Source organism: Peromyscus californicus, unplaced genomic scaffold (assembly GCF_007827085.1).
Source record: "Peromyscus californicus insignis strain IS unplaced genomic scaffold, ASM782708v3 Scaffold_4__1_contigs__length_199733344, whole genome shotgun sequence".
NCBI lineage: Eukaryota > Metazoa > Chordata > Mammalia > Rodentia > Cricetidae > Peromyscus > Peromyscus californicus.
In genome coordinates this window covers 11,821,778-11,843,420 of record NW_026294562.1, presented here as the reverse complement: position 1 = coordinate 11,843,420, position 21,643 = coordinate 11,821,778, and the positions used below count along the sequence as shown (strand labels likewise).

Sequence of the window (21,643 nt, the reverse complement as noted above, 5' to 3'; positions counted from 1 at the left end):
TTAATTTCTTGCATAGAGGTAAAGTCTACATTTCCTCTCTAAGACTTGTAAATCTAGGGCCCTGAGGAGAGGTGGTGGGTACCACAATGGACATGACCAAGTGGGAGAATGACTAAGTATCTACCAGGTACAAAAATGTTGAGTAACAAGACTAGATGGGAGATCCTTTGAAATGTGGACAAGAAGCTGTGACTGAATTTTAAAGTCATGCTGACAATTGAGTATAGAAAACGGATGTGAAATTTGTGGGACATAGAATGCAGTTGTAATTCCTAGGGATGATAGCATTCCAGCAACAATCACAGCCTCACTATGAGATACATAGCCATTCTTAACAAATATACTGTTCTTCACTGGCAAATTGTTTTTTTACTGATATTGTTTGTAGTATATTTTTTTAAAGATTTTCAGACTATTTTAAGCCTGCCATCATTTTTATTCCCATAAGCACAGTAGGTAGAGGATATTGTGTCTTAGGCTATATTGGGAAGCTTAAGGTCCTATAGGCAGTAAGAGGGATAGAGGGTCTATGTACTATGTCATGAGCCTAAAACTCCCTTTGTTTCAGGAAATATGTGAAAGGAGAGGATTGCTTATGGAGGCTACCCAAGTCAACTTCATCACTGACACTCACCTTAGGGATCAGGAGTTGAGATGGGTACACATGACTATAGAAGCTGGCAGCATGAGGGAATGAGTCTGACTCTTTAAATCATTTGTTTAGCTCTGTGGAACTTAGGAAAGTACAGTTTCTAACCATATCTACCTCATGGATGGTTTTTAGAACTGAGGTAATGTATAGAAAAAGGCCTGACTGGAGAACACAGTAAGAGCTTAATAAAATGTAACCAAAAAGAGAATTGGGTAAGGAAACAGGAAATCAGGTCTAACTTGGTTTAGAACCAGAGAAGGGAACGTATTCTTTAAAGCTCATTCACGCCTATGTAAGATTCACAGAGAAGTCATCATCAGTCGCACAGTCTGCTGGTCATCCCTAAAGAGTCCCATCCTTTCACTGAATCGCTACAGAAAGATGTTCTTATTGGGACTTTCTACATTCAGTTTCATTCTGTGGGCCAAGTGCAGGGGAGAGGCATGAAGTAATTCCCATCCTTAACACTTTGGCCCTTGAACTTGAAATTTGAACAAGACCATTTATACAAAATAGCACATTCCATTTTGGCATAAACTATATTTTTGTAATAACAATGCAAGTCCTAGAACATCACATCTAGAAATTCTTATGACACCAACCTACTCAATTTAATTTAGAAGTTATTATTTTACCTTGTGACTCACAACTTTGAATTCTTTATGGCGGAGGGCACTTAGGAGTTTTGAACCTGATTCCTAATATAGTGAATGCTTTACATTATATAATCTTTCCCCTTAGATCATCTTCTCTCAAATAAAAGGTCACTTATAGATCAAAACCCTGGAAACACATTTTTTAAAGGAGAAAAAGACTAAAAGGACCATTTCTGGTAAGGTATCGCTAATCTTATGGGAGAGGAATTCTTCACTGTAATGATTGAGCTGGCATTTGCATTGATTTTAATCATTCCTGCCTTAAAAATGGAAACACATAGGTTTCAAGCAAGTGCTTGAGCACCTATCAAAGGCAGATTGGGTATCTGTGAGGGCCCTGGAAGATACATAGGAGGTGAATTGAGAACAATTTGGCTTTATCTAAGATTTTATCTCTCACATTTTTTGACTTTCTTCCTTTTTTCTGTTGTTCTCTTATTTTCAATTCCCCTTCCTAAAAGATACCTACTATACTTCCTCTAGATAGGACACTATACACAGGAATTTTTAAAAGGGCAAAATATTCTAAATATGTCATAAGTCAACAACAGTAATAACATACAAGTTACATGTAAGTACAGGACGGCGCTGTCAGACCCCAGACTGTTGTCCACCTGCACGGTCACTCGGAAAATGCCCACATTCTGATAAACATGCTTGATTCCATCTTCCATGGAGCTGAGGTTGACATAAGACACTGCAATGCCATCTCCGAAGTCCACCTGGATGAGTGTCCGCTGCACATCACCCTGCAAAAAGGGGCAGTGTTAAATGGAGAAAAATAGTGCTTAGCTCTTGCCGTGGGGACTGAGGCTCACTTGCCTTCCTCCTACAGTTGACAGCATGTGTCTGCTATATTAGCATCTCTGTCACAATTGAATAGTTTGCTTAGAATACTCTCCAAGGCAAAGAGGCACCAACAATCAAATTTTCAAGGCTTGGAATAAGTGTTTGATTACTGGTTTCAGTTATTGTAATATTCAGTTAATTGAAAGGCTTTATTAACGGTCTTATCTGGCATGAAGACCACTTCCTAGGTCTTCAAGAACCATGAATTATTTATTTCTGGTTCCTTAACCAAGTTGGAGAAAGAATGAAAAATACCTTGCCTGACACCTGATATAACATGAGACTAAGAATTATTTATGATAATGATCATTAATTCTTTTTTGATAATTTGCTTTCTTTTACTGAAAATAAATTTCTATCTCAGTATGTTGCTCTATCAAAGAATATTAGCATGGGGAGAAGAGTAGGCAATATTCATCATCTTCCTAGAAGAACATGAAGTCTAGAAAGGTTTCATCATTTACTGAAGGTTAACTCAACTAGGAAGTTATAGTTCGGGGATCATAAACCATTGTCTCTTGATTTCCTATTCATTTTTATAAATGAGACTTAGCACTGTGGCTAAGGCATTGAAGGTCTCACTCAGCTTTGAATCCTAGTCACCATTAACAAGTTATATGACTTCATATAAATCATTCAGCTTCCCTCTGTGTTAGTTACTAAACCTATGAAATGGGCATATCAGCACTTTTCCATTTTAACTCAATGGGTTGCTATAAAAGCTATATAAACAGCAGTTTACACAGTGCTATGTGAATAAATAACTGCTGAATAAATATTAAAATGAGGCTGTAAAGGACACACAATATTCCTTAAAATCTTACTTTAATCTATTGTTCTAAATTTCTAATCTGTAGTCGGCGATGAAGTCTGTATTTACAAAGTCCCGTAAAAAGAAAGGACCTTTGGAATGATGGTTTAGCATTCAAGGAACAGCATTGCTTAGACCCAACTGGCAAAATCAAGCTCCTTCCTTTAACACCTTCTTTTTTGATAGCCTTCCACAGTTTCAGGCAAACAACAAAACAAATCACAAACTAAATCACCAAAAACCTTTGAACTAGAAATGTATTTTTGGTTAAGTAAGGTTTATGTAATATCATATCTTTTGAAAAGGCCAACTTTAAAATGCTGACATTTAAAGGATTAATACACAGAAAAAAGTAAAGCAGTTCAAACCCTACGAGTGTCTGTGACCTACAGCTTCAATCTATGCCCAGTAGCACGATGTGGCATGCATAGTAGCCAATGCTCAGGCAGAGAGACTAGGGCTTTCAGGAACATCACAGGCTGAAATCTTTCTCGGGGTGAAAAAAGAAAAAGAAAAACAAAAACAAAACAACAACAACAAAAACCTCCATTTAAGCTATTACACAAATATCCACAGGCTCGCATATTGTGTGGTTACTTGAATTCCCTTATCTAATAAATACAAATGCCAGCAATTTTGCTAATGTGTCTGTCATGTGGACAGCTCTAGTGGATTGATCAATCATTTCCTTTTGTTCCTAGTACACTTCTACTTCCACATTTTCTCAGGTTTCAGAGTCATTGAGAAGTCAACTACAGCCAGGCGGTGGTGGCACATGCCTTTAATCCCAGCACTCGGGAGGCAGAGGCAGGTGGATCTCTGTGAGTTCAAGACCAGCCTGGTCTACAGAGTGAGATCCAGGACAGGCTCCAAAGCTACACTGAGAAACCCTGTCTCTAAAAACCAAAAAAAGGGGGCGGGGGAGTCAACTACAGATGTGGGTAAGGAAAAGGAACCCAGACTTTAAAGCAAGTGTCTGAGGTAAATATAAGAGGTAGATATTGCTGTGGATATCACTCTGTATAAATAAAATGCTGATTGGCCAGGCAGGAAGTATAGGTGGGACAGGCAGAGAAGAGAATTCTGGGAAGTGGAAGGCTGAGGGAGAGAGACTGCCAGCCTCCGCCATGACAAGCAGCATGTGAAGATGTCGGTAAGCCATGAGCCATGTGGCAAGGTATAGATTTATAGAAATGGATTAATTTAAGATATAAGAACAGTTAGCAAGAAGCTTGCCATGACCATATAGTTTGTAAGCAATATAAGTCTCTGTGTTTACTTGGTTGGGTCTGAGCAGCTGTGGGACTGGCGGGTGATAGAGATTTGTCCTGACTGTGGGCCAGGCAGGAAAACTCTAGCTACAAGATATAGTTGTTTCTGGCTTAAGACAAGCAAGAGAAATTTCACTGGAGACAAAGGGACAAGTATGAGGCAGGATTACAGAGGAGGAATCAAGCAGGGTCCACATTTGTAAGACAACATGAAGAGATTGAATCTTCATCCAACTGTGCTTTAGCCTCTGCTAAGAGGGGGTAGTCACCTACACAACTCAGAAGGGTAAGATTTTCCTACTGCCACTACCTGATTCTACAATTCTTTGACCTTTCTGTTTAGTATTACTCACTTCATTTGGACCTTGTCACTTACAAGAATCTTCTCCTAAGGCACAGAGGAGATGGCTTATAGGTAAAGAGGTTTTCATGGAATCATGAGGACCTGAGTTTGGATCCCTAGCATGTAAAAGCCAGGTACTGCCACATGTCCTAAACCTTAGCACTGAGGGTTGGAGGACAACGGGATCTCAGAGTTTGTTGACAATCCAGCTTAGTCAATTGGTAAGCTCTGAGTCCAATAAGAGATCCAGTCTCAAAAGTAAGGTAGAAAGCAATAGAGGATGATACCTTACATCTCTGTAGTCAAATACACACACACACACACACACACACACACACACACACACACACACACACACACACACACACTACTCCCTTACCATTCTCTGTTTGTCTAGTCATTATGATGGCTTTTGGGCTTAATAACATTCTTAATTCTCTGCTCATGATAATGTTGTCCCTGTGTGTGAAAGAAGTCACTCAATGTTCACACTAGTGCATTAGTAATAAGGGTCAGCTTTTTATTACTGAGAACTCTGAAGGCTATGGCATGGCATATTCCAATTAAATAGGAAGTCCCCAGAAAGGACCCTGGGTGTAGTGGCAGGCCTTTGTGCCTGAATTCTGTATGAGGAGATAAGAATGTCAAAGTGCTATGTCTTACTGTTAAAGGCAACAGATAAAGTCACTCTAGGTGCAGCTTTGCCTATTCAGTGGAAAAAATTGGGCCCCAAGTTTCAGCCTTCAGGAGCTCTCAACATAGTAGATAAACAGACCATGATCACTGATCACTTGGGGATTCATCAGCTACCATTCTTTCCTTTCATTTTCCTAAACTCTAATGACCACATGAGGCAGATATGACAACCTTCTTTTTATAATAGAAATAAGAGCAAAGGTGATAACAGGCTTAGTCCTAGATAGTCCCTTACCTGGACAAGCTGGCACATTCATTCATTAATTCATTAAATCAATCAAATATAGATATGATAAAGTATCTGTCTCATGTAAGATACTAAATGGGAAAATGTGGCTAAGTAAATAACTGCAATGACATTGCAAATGTAGTTAGAGCTTTGAAGACTTTATGGATCACTATTGATATATATGCACATGAAATAATCACACAAAATTTAAAATACTAATATAGGAGTAATAAGGACTGCTACATGGTGTCATAAGCTTATGCCATGGAGAGAGACGGAAAGTTACTCTCATTGGGAACTTCTAGGAAGGACTATTATGTAGCTAGTTTTTTGTAGCTAGTTTTCCTGGTCCTGCCTGGCCCATCATCAGGACAAATCTCTTTCACCCGCCAGTCCCGCAGCTGCTTAGACACAACCAAGTAAACACACAGAGACTTATATTACTTATAAACTGTATGGCCATGGCAGGCTACTTGTTAACTGTTCTTATATCTTAAATTAACCCATTTCTATTAATCTATAAGTTGCCATGTGGCTCGTGGCTTACCGGTATCTTAACATGTTGCTTCTCATCACGAGTGGCTGGCAGCGTCTCCCTGACTCAGTCTTCCACTTCCCAGAATTTTCCTCTCTCCTTGTCACGCCTATACTTTCTGCCTGGCTACTGGCCAATGAGTGTTTTATTTATTAACCAATCAGAGCAAAACACTTAACATACAGAACCTCCCACAGCACTACTACAGAAGTGAGCTAAGACCTGAAGGAAAAAAAACAATTCAGAGTTGTAAGTAATGTGGAGGTTATGTAACCCAGGCAATGAGACATGGGGAAACAAATGTTCAAGGGTCCAGGAGCATAAGGAGATGGTAAAATTGAATAGATTAAAGGAGAATAAGAAGAAAGTTGGTAAGAATAGGAGAATGCAAAGGAAGACTATAAGAATATCCATACAACAACTAGAAGAAAAAAAAAAAGCCCTTTAGGTCTGGTGGGCCAAGTTTCTGATTTCAATCTTTCCTCGAAGAATAGTGACAAGATAGCAAAATTTTTTAAGGAAGAGTATTGGGGAAACAACACAGTTACACTTTTCATTCAAAACGATCACTCTGTACACAACCTGGACATGAGCTGCAAAGCATCCTAGTGTGCTAGGAAGCCAATAAGGGATATTCCAAAGTAGACGATGGTAGAATGGAAAGAGCTTCACTGTGAAAGCACGTGTTCCTCTGAAAAATAACTCTGGTATCCCTGGTACTAATGTTCCCTTTAATGCAGATACCCTACTGCTTTCCAAGACTCATGTGCTTCAGGATCCCTCAGGAGGATGCACAGTCCTGCTATAGTCTAAGATTATTCATAGGTGATGTTGGGTCTGTACCAAATGTGGATGCCCTCTGCTGGGATGCTAGTTTTCCTTGGGTTTGGGTTTGTTCAAGGATGAACTGACTACAACATAAGCTTTTTAAACTTTTAATTTAACTGTGGAAAGGGATGAGGAAGCTTCACAAGCCAGGAGTGTAGATGCTAAATATGCTTCCATAAAACTGCATAGAACTAAACTCAGCTTTAGAGGACTGGAACTCAATCCCCAAGTTCTGTGAGGCACATAGTCAGAATTAGCAGCTGCCTAGCTAGGTGTGGTGGCTCATACCTGCAAACCTCAGCACTTGGGAGTATAGGGCCCAAGGATTACCATGATTTTGAGGTCATTCTGGGTGCATAGTAAGCTCCAGGCCAGCCTGGAGTACACAGTAAACTGATGCTCAAAAATTGAAGAGGAAATATCACCTGTTCTAGGAAAATTGTGCATTGGGAAGGTACTGATGTAATTTGTGTAACTCTTACAGGCTGTGAATTTTTTTATTATTGTCAGTATCAAGGATGCTTAACACAATTCCTGCAGAAAATTCTTCTGTGTTCAATGCAATTTGAATAGTGTACATTTCTCTGTGATTGCATTTTTAAAAATTTAATTTGAGATTTTCAAATATGAATATTGCACCTATATCACTACTGCCTGTTCTCCCATGCCCTCTCTTTCTCCGAAACTCAAGAACTCTTCATCTTTAATTTTATATGTGCATATACGCTATACGTTGCTGTGCCCAGAGAGAAAACTCTCTAGCTACAATACATACATATATACAACATACAGAGTCTATTTATCATTGTCCACATGTACATGTGTACAGGGTTGACTACTTGGGAATGGACAAAGAATGCTGGAGGCTCACTCCTGGAAGAAATCCATTTTCCCTCTCTCAGTAGCCATTGACCAACTATGTTGGCTCTTCAAGCCACTGGGCAGGGGCAGGGGCAGCTTTCTCTGTCATGCAGTGCAGACGCTCCCCTTGTGAAGTTTCGTCCCTGGAGACCTCCAGGTACCGAGCACCACCCCTAGACTACTCTGGTGGCTAGGCCTGATCCCTCAAGGTGCTCAGCATCTAGGTCCCCACCTAAGGATTTCCAAAGGCCAGGTCCCACCCCCAGAGTTCTCTGATTGCATTACAGCCTTTTCCTGCCTCTCCCTTGAGGCCAGAGTGGCCAGGACCTGCCCTACAGAAGAAGAGGCCACTAATCCCTGATCTTGCCCCATGATCAGACCACATAATCTCTCCAACCCCAGGCCACCCTGGAAAGCTCTGATCCCCTCCTCTGAAAGAAACCCTATATAGACCTGGTTTTCTGCTCAGTTCTCTGCTACTTTTTATCCAAGCAAAGGCAACCACCCTCCTGTGCTTTCCTCCCAATAATCTTTTATGTGAGGTTTGTTGTGTAATGTGACTTTGGGTATTCCTTGTCTTGACTGACTGCCACAATATCTTTCCTATCTGAGCTGTAACACTTACATCCTCCAGCCCTTCATTTAGGGGCAGGAACTTGCAGAATTCTCCCCCCGCCATGCTAACATGTCAATTAGTGTTATCATCAGTGCCAGTCTTGTTCAGGCAACCATATTGTTGAGAGTTCATGAGTTCATTGTATTTTCTTTTATATTATCTCATTTGGCTATTAAGACTTCTGTGATAGAGAAAGGGAGATGTGATTTCTTATTAGACACAATGGGTGGAAACTGAGGCATGTAGAAGTTCAATAGGATTTTTAATGTCACCTAGCTAGCTAGAGAGTGTAAAAAATTGTAGTACCATCTGTGGTTTAACTTGTCTATCTAGCTCAGTCCTCTGTTAGACTGAGAGAAAGATGGTATCCAAGATATAACATCACTTTCTTTTCTCCTTTCAATCCATTCGCAGCTTTGACCACAGTTTCTCCTTTGTCAACATACTTATTTAAGTGAAGACAGTATGGTGTGAACTCCAGACTCCATACTTTCTTTCTGCTCTCTGGTGAAGTAATATCACGCTTAAGGCATAAGGAAGGTAGAGGCTATGAGAGACAAGCAGTTATTCATAATCAGTATCCAGAAAAATCTTCTGTGTAACTTAGAGTTACTTCAATGCAATAAATCAGAAATCATGCCTTCTGTAACTAAAACTGGACCAAGACCAGCAAACATCTGGACTCTCACATCAATTCCTCACCTCCATTGCCCTTTAGTCATCTGTATGTAAACACATAGTCACAGAACAGATACAAGCTCAAAATAAATGCCTGAGAAAGGCACCACAGCCACAGGGAACATATACGGGACTACTCCAAGTGCTGTACTGACTCCTGTGACAGACAAACAAATTCATCAAGTGGCACAGTAAAGCCAAGATTAACCTGAGTAAATGAAAGGCAGATGAACCGATCAGTTCCTCTAACACAGGCTCAGAGAAGAATGGGAAAATAACTGCTTCAGAGACTCAGCACAAACAGACCCTGTCCAGAAGTGAAACAGTGAGCTGCTCCCGAAATCATTAGAGACTCAGCGCAGACAATGTGTAACAGTCTGTGTTAAGAGTCTGGTCCACACAGAGGCTGACCAAGGCTCTGCCTCAGACTTCACAACCTTGTGTGGCAGGAACTTGTAGATCTTGAAACAAAATGTGTGATGATATTGTGTTCCCCAATATATTGTGCACCCTAATAAACTTATCTGGGGTCAGAGAACAGAACAGACACTAGATATAGAGGCCAGAAAATGGTGGCACTCACACCTTTGATCTTAGCATTCCAAAGGCAGAGATCAGTCTGGATTTCTGTGAGTTCAAGGCCACACTGGAAACAGCCAGGCATGGTGACTCACGCCTTTACTCCCAGGAAGTGATGGAAGAAAGCAGAAAGGTATTTAAGGCATGAGGACCAGGAACTAGAGCTGGTTAAGCTTTTAGGCTTTTAGCAGCAGTTCAGCTGAGATTCATTCTGGAAGCTTCCAGTATGAGAAAACAGGATCAGCTGAGGGACTGGCGAGGTGAGGAAGCTGTGGCTTGTACTGCTTCTCTGATCTTCCATCATTCACCCCAATACCTGGCTTCAGGTTTGTTTTTATAAGAACTTTTAAGATTCATGCTACAAAAATGCAATGTAGAGAAATAACTAGTGTCACCAAGTTTTATTGAAAATAAGCAAAAATAGCACAGGATCTACTTCATAGGTCTGAGCATTGCAGTGAGAACATAGAATGACTGATGACTTTCACAGGAGAGAGGCAAAGGGCAGAAGGACACCAGCAAGAGTGGAGGAGAGAGGAGTAGATGAGGGAAAAATCATGAAATATTGTCATTTAAAAGGGATAGAAGTCATATTAATACAATAAGCATTGCAAAATGAATTGCTTATATCTATTATTACTGTGCATACTTAAATATGAAATAAATTATGGGCAAGAACCAGAAGATAACACAGATGTTATATTGATTGGTAGTGGAGCTAAAATAAACCTTTGGTTTTGGAATCTGCTGTTATTCTAGTTATTCTAGTGGTGAGACCTTAATTAAGGTACAAAATAATGTGAATCAGAATAATGTGATATTTTATCCCTTTCTTCCTATTGCTGAAGATATTTAGGAAAAATAAAGTCACCTATGATAGCCTGAAAAACCTAGAACAGTAGTACAATGGGTCCTTACCTTCAAATGGGGTATGCTAGTAACTGGTAGAATGCGAGAATGGGGAGAATTATACTTATTCTATATGCGTGACATACCCATGAAGCTTGAGTGTACAATGGGAGTGCACATATGCCCCCATGAATGCACCCACTACTGCTTACTAGGGGAGAAAACAGAAGAGTTCTAGAACGTTTACTGTAAGAGAAGTAACAGCAATACCTTCCTATATTTATCTACTTAAATGTTAACCCTAAAAAAATGAAACAGTCCAAATTTTCCTGGAAACACAAATTTGAGCCAGGCTGTTCTTAACTTAGCTTCAGCCCTCTTACTGCTCATTCAAAGAAGGTGTGAAAACTGCTTTGTTGTACCCCTCCCAGATGGGTGGCAAAGAGTGAGCACAACTCAATAGGAAAAAGTCATAAACTTGACTAAATTTTGGACTCTGCAAGTGCCTTTCAATGTTCAAGTGTTGAGAGGCAGGGCCTTGACTTTATGAATGGATCAGTATAACTATTGCAGGAGTAGGTCACTTGTTACAAAACTGGATTCCTACAAAATGGTGAACTTGGCCTATGTGCCTATTGCAGGGAGGCATGCTCTTGAGTGTGCCAGTGTTCAGCAGCTCTGAGACACATCATGCTTGATGGGATTCCCTGTTTCTATGCTCCACCATAGAATAATGAGTCAAGAAGTCTCTCACCAGAGGTGAGCATCTGGGTCATAAACTCCCCCACCTCTAGAACTGCATAAAATAATATATTATACATAAATTACCTAGCCTGTTTCCTACTCTGTTAATAACAGCACAAGATAGAGAAAGACTAATTAAAGCCTGCTGAAGCCTGTGAACACAGATCCGATTCTTCAGAGATTAGAGATCTAAGGGGATCCCAGTGTCATATACCATGTACTTTAAGATACCATAGGAGTTATAAGACAATCCCTGATATGTGTCTGACACTAAGGAACCTTGATGAGGGAAAGGGTAACCACATTGGATGTACACATGTGGTAATTTGCAAGTGTAAACCAAGCCCTTCTTGTACAAAACACACCTGTCCTGCATAAGGGGCATTTATACTTGCCCTCACTTCTTTTCTCAAGCACATTTTCAGTTTGTGGGCCTTCTTTTCAAGAGGTGCTGCCAGGGCTGAAATCTCCAACGACCTCCCAGACAAACAGAGGTTGTTCCTGACAGATCTCGTTAGCACCATGCCTTATGGACTTTTCCCTTTTGAAACAGAGCTCTGGACACCTCAGAGATAATTTAAAAAAAGAAAATACACCTATGTAGAGGCTAAAGATAGTCAAGGTCTCTCCATCACCTGTTCAGAGATGTTTTTCAAAAGCACAGGTATCTTTCCAAATATATATACATTCCTGTGCCTCTCAGTAGGCAAGGTGATAATGAGCTCAATGGCTTGACTCAAAAGGTGAACAGCTACCACAACAAAAAGGACATCATGTTTTATTATTTCACCAGAAAATTCAGGTATGCCTATGCTAGAGTGCCAGAGAGGTCAGACCAGGACTACCAAAACATATATATTTCACCTCTAAGGACAGAATGTAGAGGCCTGACTTTCCAGCCTTGCTTCTGAGGACTCTGATTTTGGAAATTTGCTCATGTAAACATGCAAATTCTTCTAGATATAATGTCCAGATGAAGAGTTTCCAATAGGATACTCACAAAATGAGTCAATTCTTCACTTGTGAATGGTCTAAAGCACCATATTTTTTGTTGAATAACCCATTTATCCTAATTTACTTTTTAAGTGTTTTGTGCTCTGGACCAGACTTGCAGTGATCAGAACACAGGGCAAGAAAAACCCATGGCTGATGTGAGTAGACAGATGCCTGTAAGTTGAGGCTTCTTTACTCTATCCACATACTTTAGGCAATTAGAGACTTTGCTGTATTATTACCACTGCACAGTGACTTTGGGATTTACCTCCATAGGCTTTAGAAGAAAAACCTTGGGACTACTAAATGGCATAAATCTTATAAATGCTTTTGAATGACATTTTAAAATCAGTCATAAAGCAAAACACTCAGCTATGTAATAAGAACAAAATTACATTTTAAAAAATGAGTAGTAGGAAGATTCCTTTAGGAATAAACCTGTACAACCAGCTTTTCCTAGTAGTAAGATATATACTGGAAATGTGTCAGCTTTATTAAAAGTAAAATGGAGAGAATGAGAAGAGGTACGGAGTATTCACTGAGGGTATGTGGAAATGCATATAATGATGAAAAATAAAACTAAAATTATATATACAAATTATGGTGCTGATGTAATTTGATGTTGATAATACTATTTTCACTAGCAAGAATTCACATGGATACACACACATACACACAACTACAATAGCATCAGAACCTTGCTGTTTTCTCACTTTGTTACTAGTGTTTTAAATTAGCTTTCAGCATTTTGCACCTACTATCAGTGGACAGACTTAACCAAGTTACCCATACTCTGAACAAATGTGTGAATTCTTCCTCGGGAAGTCACTAAATTCCTTTTCCAAATCATTAGGCTGTAGTGAAATGAAGTGGGTTTACAGAGGTCTGTAGAGGTCCAACATAGGAGAAAAATGTGTCCTAAAAATCTCCACATGCAACATTCTGTTACAAAGGCCAATTATAAATATCCTTTAAAGTATGCTGGTTAGAAACCCTGTTTAAACCTTCTAACAGGGGAGGTTCCTATAACCTCGGTTGAGGAATGATTCTGTACTATGGAATGTTGCCCTATTTAAATGAACATGCAGCTCTTGAAGAAGTGGATATGGGGAAGGGAAGGAGGATGGGAACATCCTCTTATGCAGTCAGATGTGCTGAATCATCCCTGGTGACCAGTGGGGTGACAGATGTCACAGTTAGGTCACACTCATACCGTACTTTGTTCAAATGTCTCTTGAATTTTTCTCTTGTAAATTCCAGCTGGGTAGGGAATATCCTTCTTGTCATTTCTATTTCAGATAAGCTGGGGTTGCGACATTATTCTTAAAATTTGTCATATTATAAGTAGGTATGCTGACATCTCTTCAGGATGTTGGAGTAGCACCAATGTTTAGGTGATGAAGGATGCATTCAAATGTTGTTGTCACATGGAAGATATTTAGTTTCACATCAGCAGTGGATGAGATTTAGGACTGAGCATCTGGGGCAGAGAAATGAAGTAATAGTGGAAAACTGCAGAAGAAGACTTGTTTGCAGACAAAGATTACATGGTGTAGTGAAGCTCTGATCCTGGGGTGGTCGCTTTCCATGAAGGTGCAGTGGGATGCCTTAAATAAGCAGAGTAGGACATTGAAAATCTAAACTGAAGACTATCACATATCACTAGACTCTGGAATGTTCATTGAACTGGAACTATCACTAATAAACTAAGTTTCTCTCTTTGCTTCTCTAGGTAGACTATAAGCATCTGCCATCTCTGACTCTAATAAACAATATAAACAATCTGATGTGTGTGGCCCAGTTTTGAGAAGAGAGATAAATGGAACCCAAGAAAAAGCTGCTAACCAATGCAACATGAACTGCAGACACTAGACTACTCCCTGAAATCAACCCGTATTGCCTGACTCATTTATTTCTCTCCTTTTAGCCTCAGGCAAGAAGAGAAAAGGAATGAAATGGCTCAATTAATTCTTAGAGGCAAAGAGAATAAAGCAGAATGGAACAAGGGATAAGACACGAGAAAATCTCAAATCTCATGGTTCACTGAGATCAGCTCCCACTTCTTTGTGCAGAAGGAGAAAATAACGGAGGCTTCTAGGACCGAACTGAGTGGCAGAAGCTCTGACACCTGCCCCAACTCAGTTCAGTCTGCTGTTGCTTTGCTCTACTTCTCATGGCTTCCAATAGGCTTTCCTGTGGAGGAAGTATTCAGTCAAAGTCTGTTGCATGACTAAACAAAGGAGGGTCTCTTGGGAAGCTTCATACAAAATGGTCTCTATCATCTTAGAACTAGAAGCATTCTACAGTATTTGTGTGTGTTATTACATTTTGGAGACTTTTATGTCCCTGTAACCCTTTAAAGAATCCAAGATTACAGTTGGTATGAATCCATCTAATAAGGACAGTCCTCTCTCCTCGTGCTTTTGAGTTAAATCCCATGGAAACTATAACCAAAAATTTTGCTTATTGAGTTCTAGTCTTTGTATATAAATTGAAGTATTGAAACAATGGGATACAGATCAAATTTTTGATTTTAGTCCCTTGCCTCAGACTTAATTTTAAAGCCTTAAAATATGCAGAGAATTGTTTCTCCTTATTCTTGCAGCTGTTTTCAACAGATTTAATTATCTTCTGTAACACACAGATACCACTTCTGTTTAGCAGCTCTCTCAAATGCCTTCCAAATTAGTGTTGTTGAGTTCCTAAGACTGATTAGGTCCTTCCCGGTCACTGCGTGCCTGCCAGTGCTTGCACCGGACCTCTCTGCAGAGCTGAGTGATGGTAGTGGAAGTCTTTGGGCTCATTAGGTGTTCATTAGTGGTCCAGAGGATATCTATCTTGAATGAGTCTACAAACAGTGATGCCACCTCTAATGACATGCTTGGGTTTCAGTGCAAAATGCTTTTGACTGGCTTCTTAATATTCAGGCATATCTGGAAATGTTTGACTTTTAGATAAAAATTTATGAATTCTTCCATTTCCCTCCTGGGTTGGTTCCTTGAACAATTCCTTCTTTGTCTTTAATGAAACAATAATGCATTGTTTCAGTCATTAATAACAATAATTTTTATTAATGAATTATAGTGTATGTGTGCTTGTGTAAACTATTCTTGGCTCTGCCACAGTGAGTTACAAGTGAAAGTATCCTCATTTCTCTGCAATGTTGTTCCTGATGAGGGTCTTTCTTTGTATGTGAGATAACTTTAAGAGCAAAAGGGATGGGATAAATGACAGTAGGATTTCTAATAAACTATAATGAAGTTATAGTTATAGAGTTTAGTAACTCCAGATAGGAATGTTGTGGGACTCTGCTTGAATTATGTTACTAAATTGTTCAGTCTTCTGGGTTTTGAGGACAATGTCATATGCTATATGTGGGACATGTGCTAGCAGAATAAAAGAAAAGATTTTGCTTTCAGATGAAGGCTTTAGGATGTTTGAGATACAACTTGAGTTTAAGAATCTTTTTCTTTCAAGTTTGTGCATTATCTCTAGTCCCCTAGGGCAAGTGATCCAAATGCATGCATGCTTATTGGATTTTTTTATTTTCCTACTGATATATTAGGCATTTGGAGTACAGACACTGAAGTTGCAACTCATGCTACCATGGTTTCTACTTCAGTGATATTCATGGCTTGTTGAGAGATTTCAAAATGTTATTACAATATCATGTGACAGATTAGTTTTGTTTCTGTGGGTTTTCTAGTGCATTCTTCTTTGTATAATTGTACTGCTATCTTATAGAGCTCCCAGTTAACTCAAAGCATATATTCACATAACAAAGTCAACAATAAATGGAAAGTATATGATAAAAAATTGTCACTTAGAAAAATATTATATTTATTGAAAACATACACACACACACACATACACACACACACACACACACACACACACACACACACACACACATGCGCAACTATCTGGGAAGACACTTGATTCCTTAGGTCCAGTGGTTTGGTTGATATGCACAGAAACATGGGAGAGGTTCATAGGCAAGGCACTAAGCACAAAGGTAGACTGCAGTAGCCTTCAGCCTCACCTAGCTCCACAGAGGGGAAACAAAAAAGGTGAAGCATAAATTAATCATGGGACAGAAGCGCAAGCTTTGGGTTACACAAAATAATTTCCATACAACATGAGGATGAGAATCTTTCACTCACTTCTGCATAACTGTAATGCTGTATCTGAAAGCAGCAGGGACATCTGGGTTTCTGGGGCACCTGAAAGTTTTATTGTTTTCTCAATATCAGAGCCATGACATGAATATCTCTCATGTTATAAAACATGGTACAAGGTATAGAGCAAGAGGCAGGCACTGTTTTCAGAGTAACTGGCATATCAGATTCAAATAAGAAATGGAATTCAAGAAAATTTGAGGAGGATATATAGGCCCATTTTTAATATTTAGGAGTCTTTTTTGTTTTGGTTTGTTTTAGATAATGTCTCACTGCATAGCACTAGCTGGCCTGTAAATCATGCTTTAGACCAGGCTGACCTGGAAACCTCCACCTGTCTCTCTCCCAAATACTGATATTAAAGGTATGTGCCACTACACTTGGTAATACTCATTTTTTTATTAAACAATAATTCAATTTAGACTAATCTTTAATACATGGTACATGAACATTAAAATCCTTAGGTATTGCTTTCTTATCTTGTTTAACAATACCCTTTAGAATGAAGTATTCAGTAATAAAGATAAATTTACACAAAGTGGAGAAACCCAAGAGAAGAAATAGTGTCTGGATTTGTAGGGATGTCTTCCATAAACTATGAATACTTTTAGAAAATCCAGAAGAATATCTTTGATAGCTTTGTTGAATAGCATGTAAGAACACGACGGGCAGTCACAGGCCAGTTTGGCTCTGGTGCATGAGAGCTCAGCATTTCTTCTCTTGCCCAATCACTGTTGCTATCCATCATCAGCCAATGCTTGTGAAGTTGAAAAAGGCTTGGAAAATGCATGAGGTCCTAGCACCAAAATTAGTTCTTTGAACCTCAGGGAAGTGGTAAAATGGAAAGATACTCCAAAGTTTGAGTTTGACTATTGCTGTACCATTTAGTAGATGTATGATCTCAGGTAAGTAACTGTGCCTTTCTGTGCCTCTGAGGAGGATATCACCTCTCTGTTTAAGGCTCATGTGAGAAACTCTGTGGGAAAACTCTTACAAACCAGAATAGTTAGTGCTCACTAAGTTTCTGACATCTGAATTGTTATCATTGTGTAGATGTTAATGCTCACTAGCTTTTCATTTATTCTTCATTGTTCACCCCATGAATCACCCATGCAGATGCACAAAATCAACAGAGAAAAAGTAAATCAGAGGCTGCCGTAAATTAGTACAGAATCCTATAATCACGTGTGAGGTCCCCAGGCTCTGCTGATCTGACAGGAGTCATCTTCACTGTGTTTTCTGCCCCAGAATAAAAGAAGATGAAGGAGCTCTGTCTGGCAGCAGAAGGTAGCACATTTCATCCCTGCTGTGCTTGGTCTGGACACTCAGCTGGAATGGACTGACTTGATATTGTTTTTCCCATCTTGAACACACCTCAGAAACATTTTCTAATGTTTCTACATCTTCAGCCCAGTATGAGATGCATGATGTTCTTGTTACATGGAGAGGGAGTGGAGCAGCTGAGAGCCTGGGTCTTGTCTCTGAACTACATTCTCTATCATGATAAAAAACACAGAACTTACCTAGATAGAAAGTTGTACTCCCTGAGCTTGGCTGTATTATGCTCTTATAATGGAATGCAGTCTAAATTCTACCCTGGCATAAGCACCTGATACTTCAAGAGGCTGTTGTTCTAAAGGCATAGCAAGTTTTTCTGCATTTGAGAAGGAGCATTCACCAACATTTAACATATAGATAAGTTTAGGTTAGAGTAATGGTATGGAAGATGAATCTTCCAAAATTCCAAGATAGGTTTTCTTTGTCAATACCAAGACCAAAGCATAAACTATTGTATATGTGGTTTTTGAAGAATAAAATATGTATTTAAGTATAAAAAATATTAAATTGCAAATTAATTTTGACAAGATGGGCATATTTATTCAGTAACAACAGATTGAGTAACTGAAAATTGCCCATACTACCCAGATCCCCTGTGTTGGTTCACCCCACACCCCTCAACAAGAGTAATAATTACTCTCATTTTATCAACAGTTAGCCTTAGCTTTCTGTGAAGTCTCATTAAATGGAATGATGCTACATTTATTACTTAATAAGTTTTTGAAATTAAAATATATCATTTTCCCCTTCCCTTTCCTCTTTCCAACTCTTACCATGTGTTCTTTCTGGAATTCATGGCCTCTTTTTTTTAATTGTTCACACACACACACACACACACACACACACACACAGAGAGTCTTAAATATATAAATACAATCAGTTCAGAATGACACCAACAGACATGCTAATATGGAAGTGGGAAAGCGACACCCAATCCTCAACAAAGAACTACAGGAAATTAAGGAATATTAACAGCAGGAAAAATAGTCTTCCTCAGGGAAGAGCACACCCACCCAAAATGGTTATTTAAACCAAGAGGTCAACCCTGAAGTCATATGTTGTGGAACAATCTTTTTGTATAATGTGAATATCTATTACTCTGATTGGTTAGTAAAGAGCTAACTGGCCGATAGCTAGGAAGGAAAAGATTAGGTGGTACTTGCAGACAAAAAGAGAGTTTGGAGAGAGAGGGCAGAATTGCCAGGAGAGGCAGAGAGAAGCAAGATGAATATGCCTTGCTGAATAAAAGGTACCACCATGTGGTAGAATATAGATAAAAAATGTGAGTTAATTTAAGTTGTAAGAGCTAGTTAGTAACAAGTCTAAGCTACTAGTCAAGCATTTATAATTAATAATATGTCTCAGTGCAGTTATCTGGAAGCTGGCTAGTGGGACAGAAAACTCCACCTGCAATAATACACATACATGTGATATTTTTTCCAGTCTTACTTCTATAGCTAATTATTAGAATGGGATTCATCCCCAAGTATGTGCCCATAGCTTGAGTTAGTTCTTTTTCACTACAGCACAATATTCCACTCTTTAAGTATGCTATAAATATTCTATTATCTATTACCTGTGCTTATGTTGTTTCTAGCTTAGGCATCTTATACATATTATATAGACAATTTTACATATTTTCTGGTACATATGTGAATGCACAGATGATTTATACAATAGTTTCCCCTTATCTGACAAGATTAGCTTTCAAATTCTCTAGTGAATGCCTGAAACCACAAATAGAACCATCTCCACACATATGCAAAATGTGTGTGCAATGTAATATATATATCATTCCACACAAGATACTATATATTTAATTTATACTAGTTAATTTATAATCAGGCATAGTAACACAATCAGAAATTGACCAGTACTAAAATAGAATAGCTATAATAATATACCGTAGTAAAAGCTACTCAAAGCTGAGTACTTATTTCTGAAAATTAACAGTTTCATATTTCTAGACCTTATTCAGTTGTAGCTAACTCAAACAATGAAAAGTAGAAAGCTGTGAGTCAGAGGTAACCTGAAGGTTCAGCAGAGGTACTTGCTGTTTAACATTTCTCCAAAATGGCAATGCCAATTCACCTGCCATCAAGCATTGCAAAGATGATCGGTTACTTTATATTCTCTGCAGCTAAATTGTCAGTCTTTTAACATACACTTTTCTGAGAGTATGCAGTAATTTTATTACAGTTATTACAGCTTTAATTTGCATTTCATTGATGTGCATTAATATTAAGACATTTTAAATGTTTTATTTATTTTTACTTTTTGTGTATGAGTGTTTTCCTTGCATTTATATCTGCACACCATAAATGTGTCTGGTACCCACAGAGGCAAGAAGATGGCATCAGATCCTCTGGAACTAGAGTTCCAGTTGTTTTCTAGCCATCATAATCCTGGGGACTGAATCCGAGGCAAGAGTAGTACATGCTCTTCACCACAGCCATCTCTCCAGCCTCCAATAATGACAATACTTACAAGCCTATTGCCTATTGGAAAACCATCTTTGAAAACTTTCTAAATTAGCATTTCTGCATTTTAACTGAACTGTTAATGTTGTTCTTATTTACTTGTAGTATTTATTTATACTTTTCTAGTTACAAGTCTTTTTTTGCAATTATGTGTTAGCATATCTTTACCCACTAGGGAATTTCCTTTTTATTTTCTGAATGAGGTTATAAAGCACAGAATTTTTAACTGGAATGGAGTCTAACACAATTACATTTTCCATTACACTTAGTAGATTTTGTTTGCTCTTTTAAAAACCTTGACCTGACTCAAGTCCATGAAGATACTTTTCTTTGTATTTTACCACAGTTGGTTTTATGTTTCAAAATTATATTGATAATATAATTAGAATTATTTTGTGTATTATATGAGGATAAAAATCCATGTATTCCTATATGATTACATAATAAATATATAATTTATTGCAAATATTACAATCTGTTGAAATTATACACATACATATATACACTTATATACTACAAACATGTGTGTGTGTGTTCTTTTTTTTTTTTTTTTTTTTTGGTTTTTCGAGACAGGGTTTCTCTGTGTAGCTTTGCGCCTTTCCTGGAACTCGCTTTGGAGACCAGGCTGGCCTCGAACTCACAGAGATCCGCCTGGCTCTGCCTCCCGAGTGCTGGGATTAAAGGTGTGCTCCACCACCGCCCGGCTGTGTGTGTGTTCTTATCTATTCATTCCCTACTTGGTTTTTGTGTGGCTATTTATACAATAAATCTACTCATAACTCATCTGACTTTAGTTTTTTTAATTTACCATTTAATGGTATTTATATACACATGTGCATACACATACCACAACCTGTTTGTGAAGGTCAAAAGACAACTTGCCAATGTTGATTCTCTTGTTTTACCACAAAGGTCCCAGGGATTGAATCAAGTCATCAGGCTTGGTAGCAAGCACCTTTATTAGCCAAACAAATCATCCAGCCCTAAATCATCCAAATTCATGAAGCATCTTCCAGATTATTTTTGCTATTCTTTATTGTTTAGCTATTGAATTCTTACGTATTTTATGATAGTTGCTTAATATTAACACAAAAAAAGTATTGGGAACTTTTATTAGGATTGCCTTGCACTGAGGTCAATATGGAGAAAATTGACATCTTAATATTGAACCTCTTCATCCATGGTCATGATACACTTTATTATTCATTTGGGGTCATTTTAAAACTTTTCAGATGCATTACATTTTCCAGGGTAGAACTAATTGTCTGTAAATATTTGTTGAATTTTGATGCCACTATAAATTACCTATAAGATCAGATTTGTGTAAGGCTTCCCACCATAAGGAGATCTTTCCATTTTCTGACTACCAAAGGGAGGCCTTTCCTCTTATGAGGAGTGGCTGGGGGGTGGGGGTGGCGGGAGGTAGGGGGGAGTGGGAGAAGGGGAGGGAGGGGGAA

The 21,643-nt window shown here is 38.7% G+C and overlaps 1 protein-coding gene across 6 annotated transcripts in view; it reads right to left on the bottom strand.

Annotated features, from left to right (window-relative positions):
* Sorcs1 (sortilin related VPS10 domain containing receptor 1) overlaps positions 1-21,643 on the bottom strand; it is a 555,377-nt gene that overhangs the window by 56,965 nt on the left and 476,769 nt on the right. For all 6 annotated transcript variants that reach the window (XM_052714730.1, XM_052714729.1, XM_052714725.1 and 3 more), the window contains exon 19: positions 1,871-2,057. In XM_052714730.1, the coding sequence (XP_052570690.1) occupies positions 1,871-2,057 (187 nt within the window). The remainder of the gene's footprint in view (positions 1-1,870; positions 2,058-21,643) is intronic.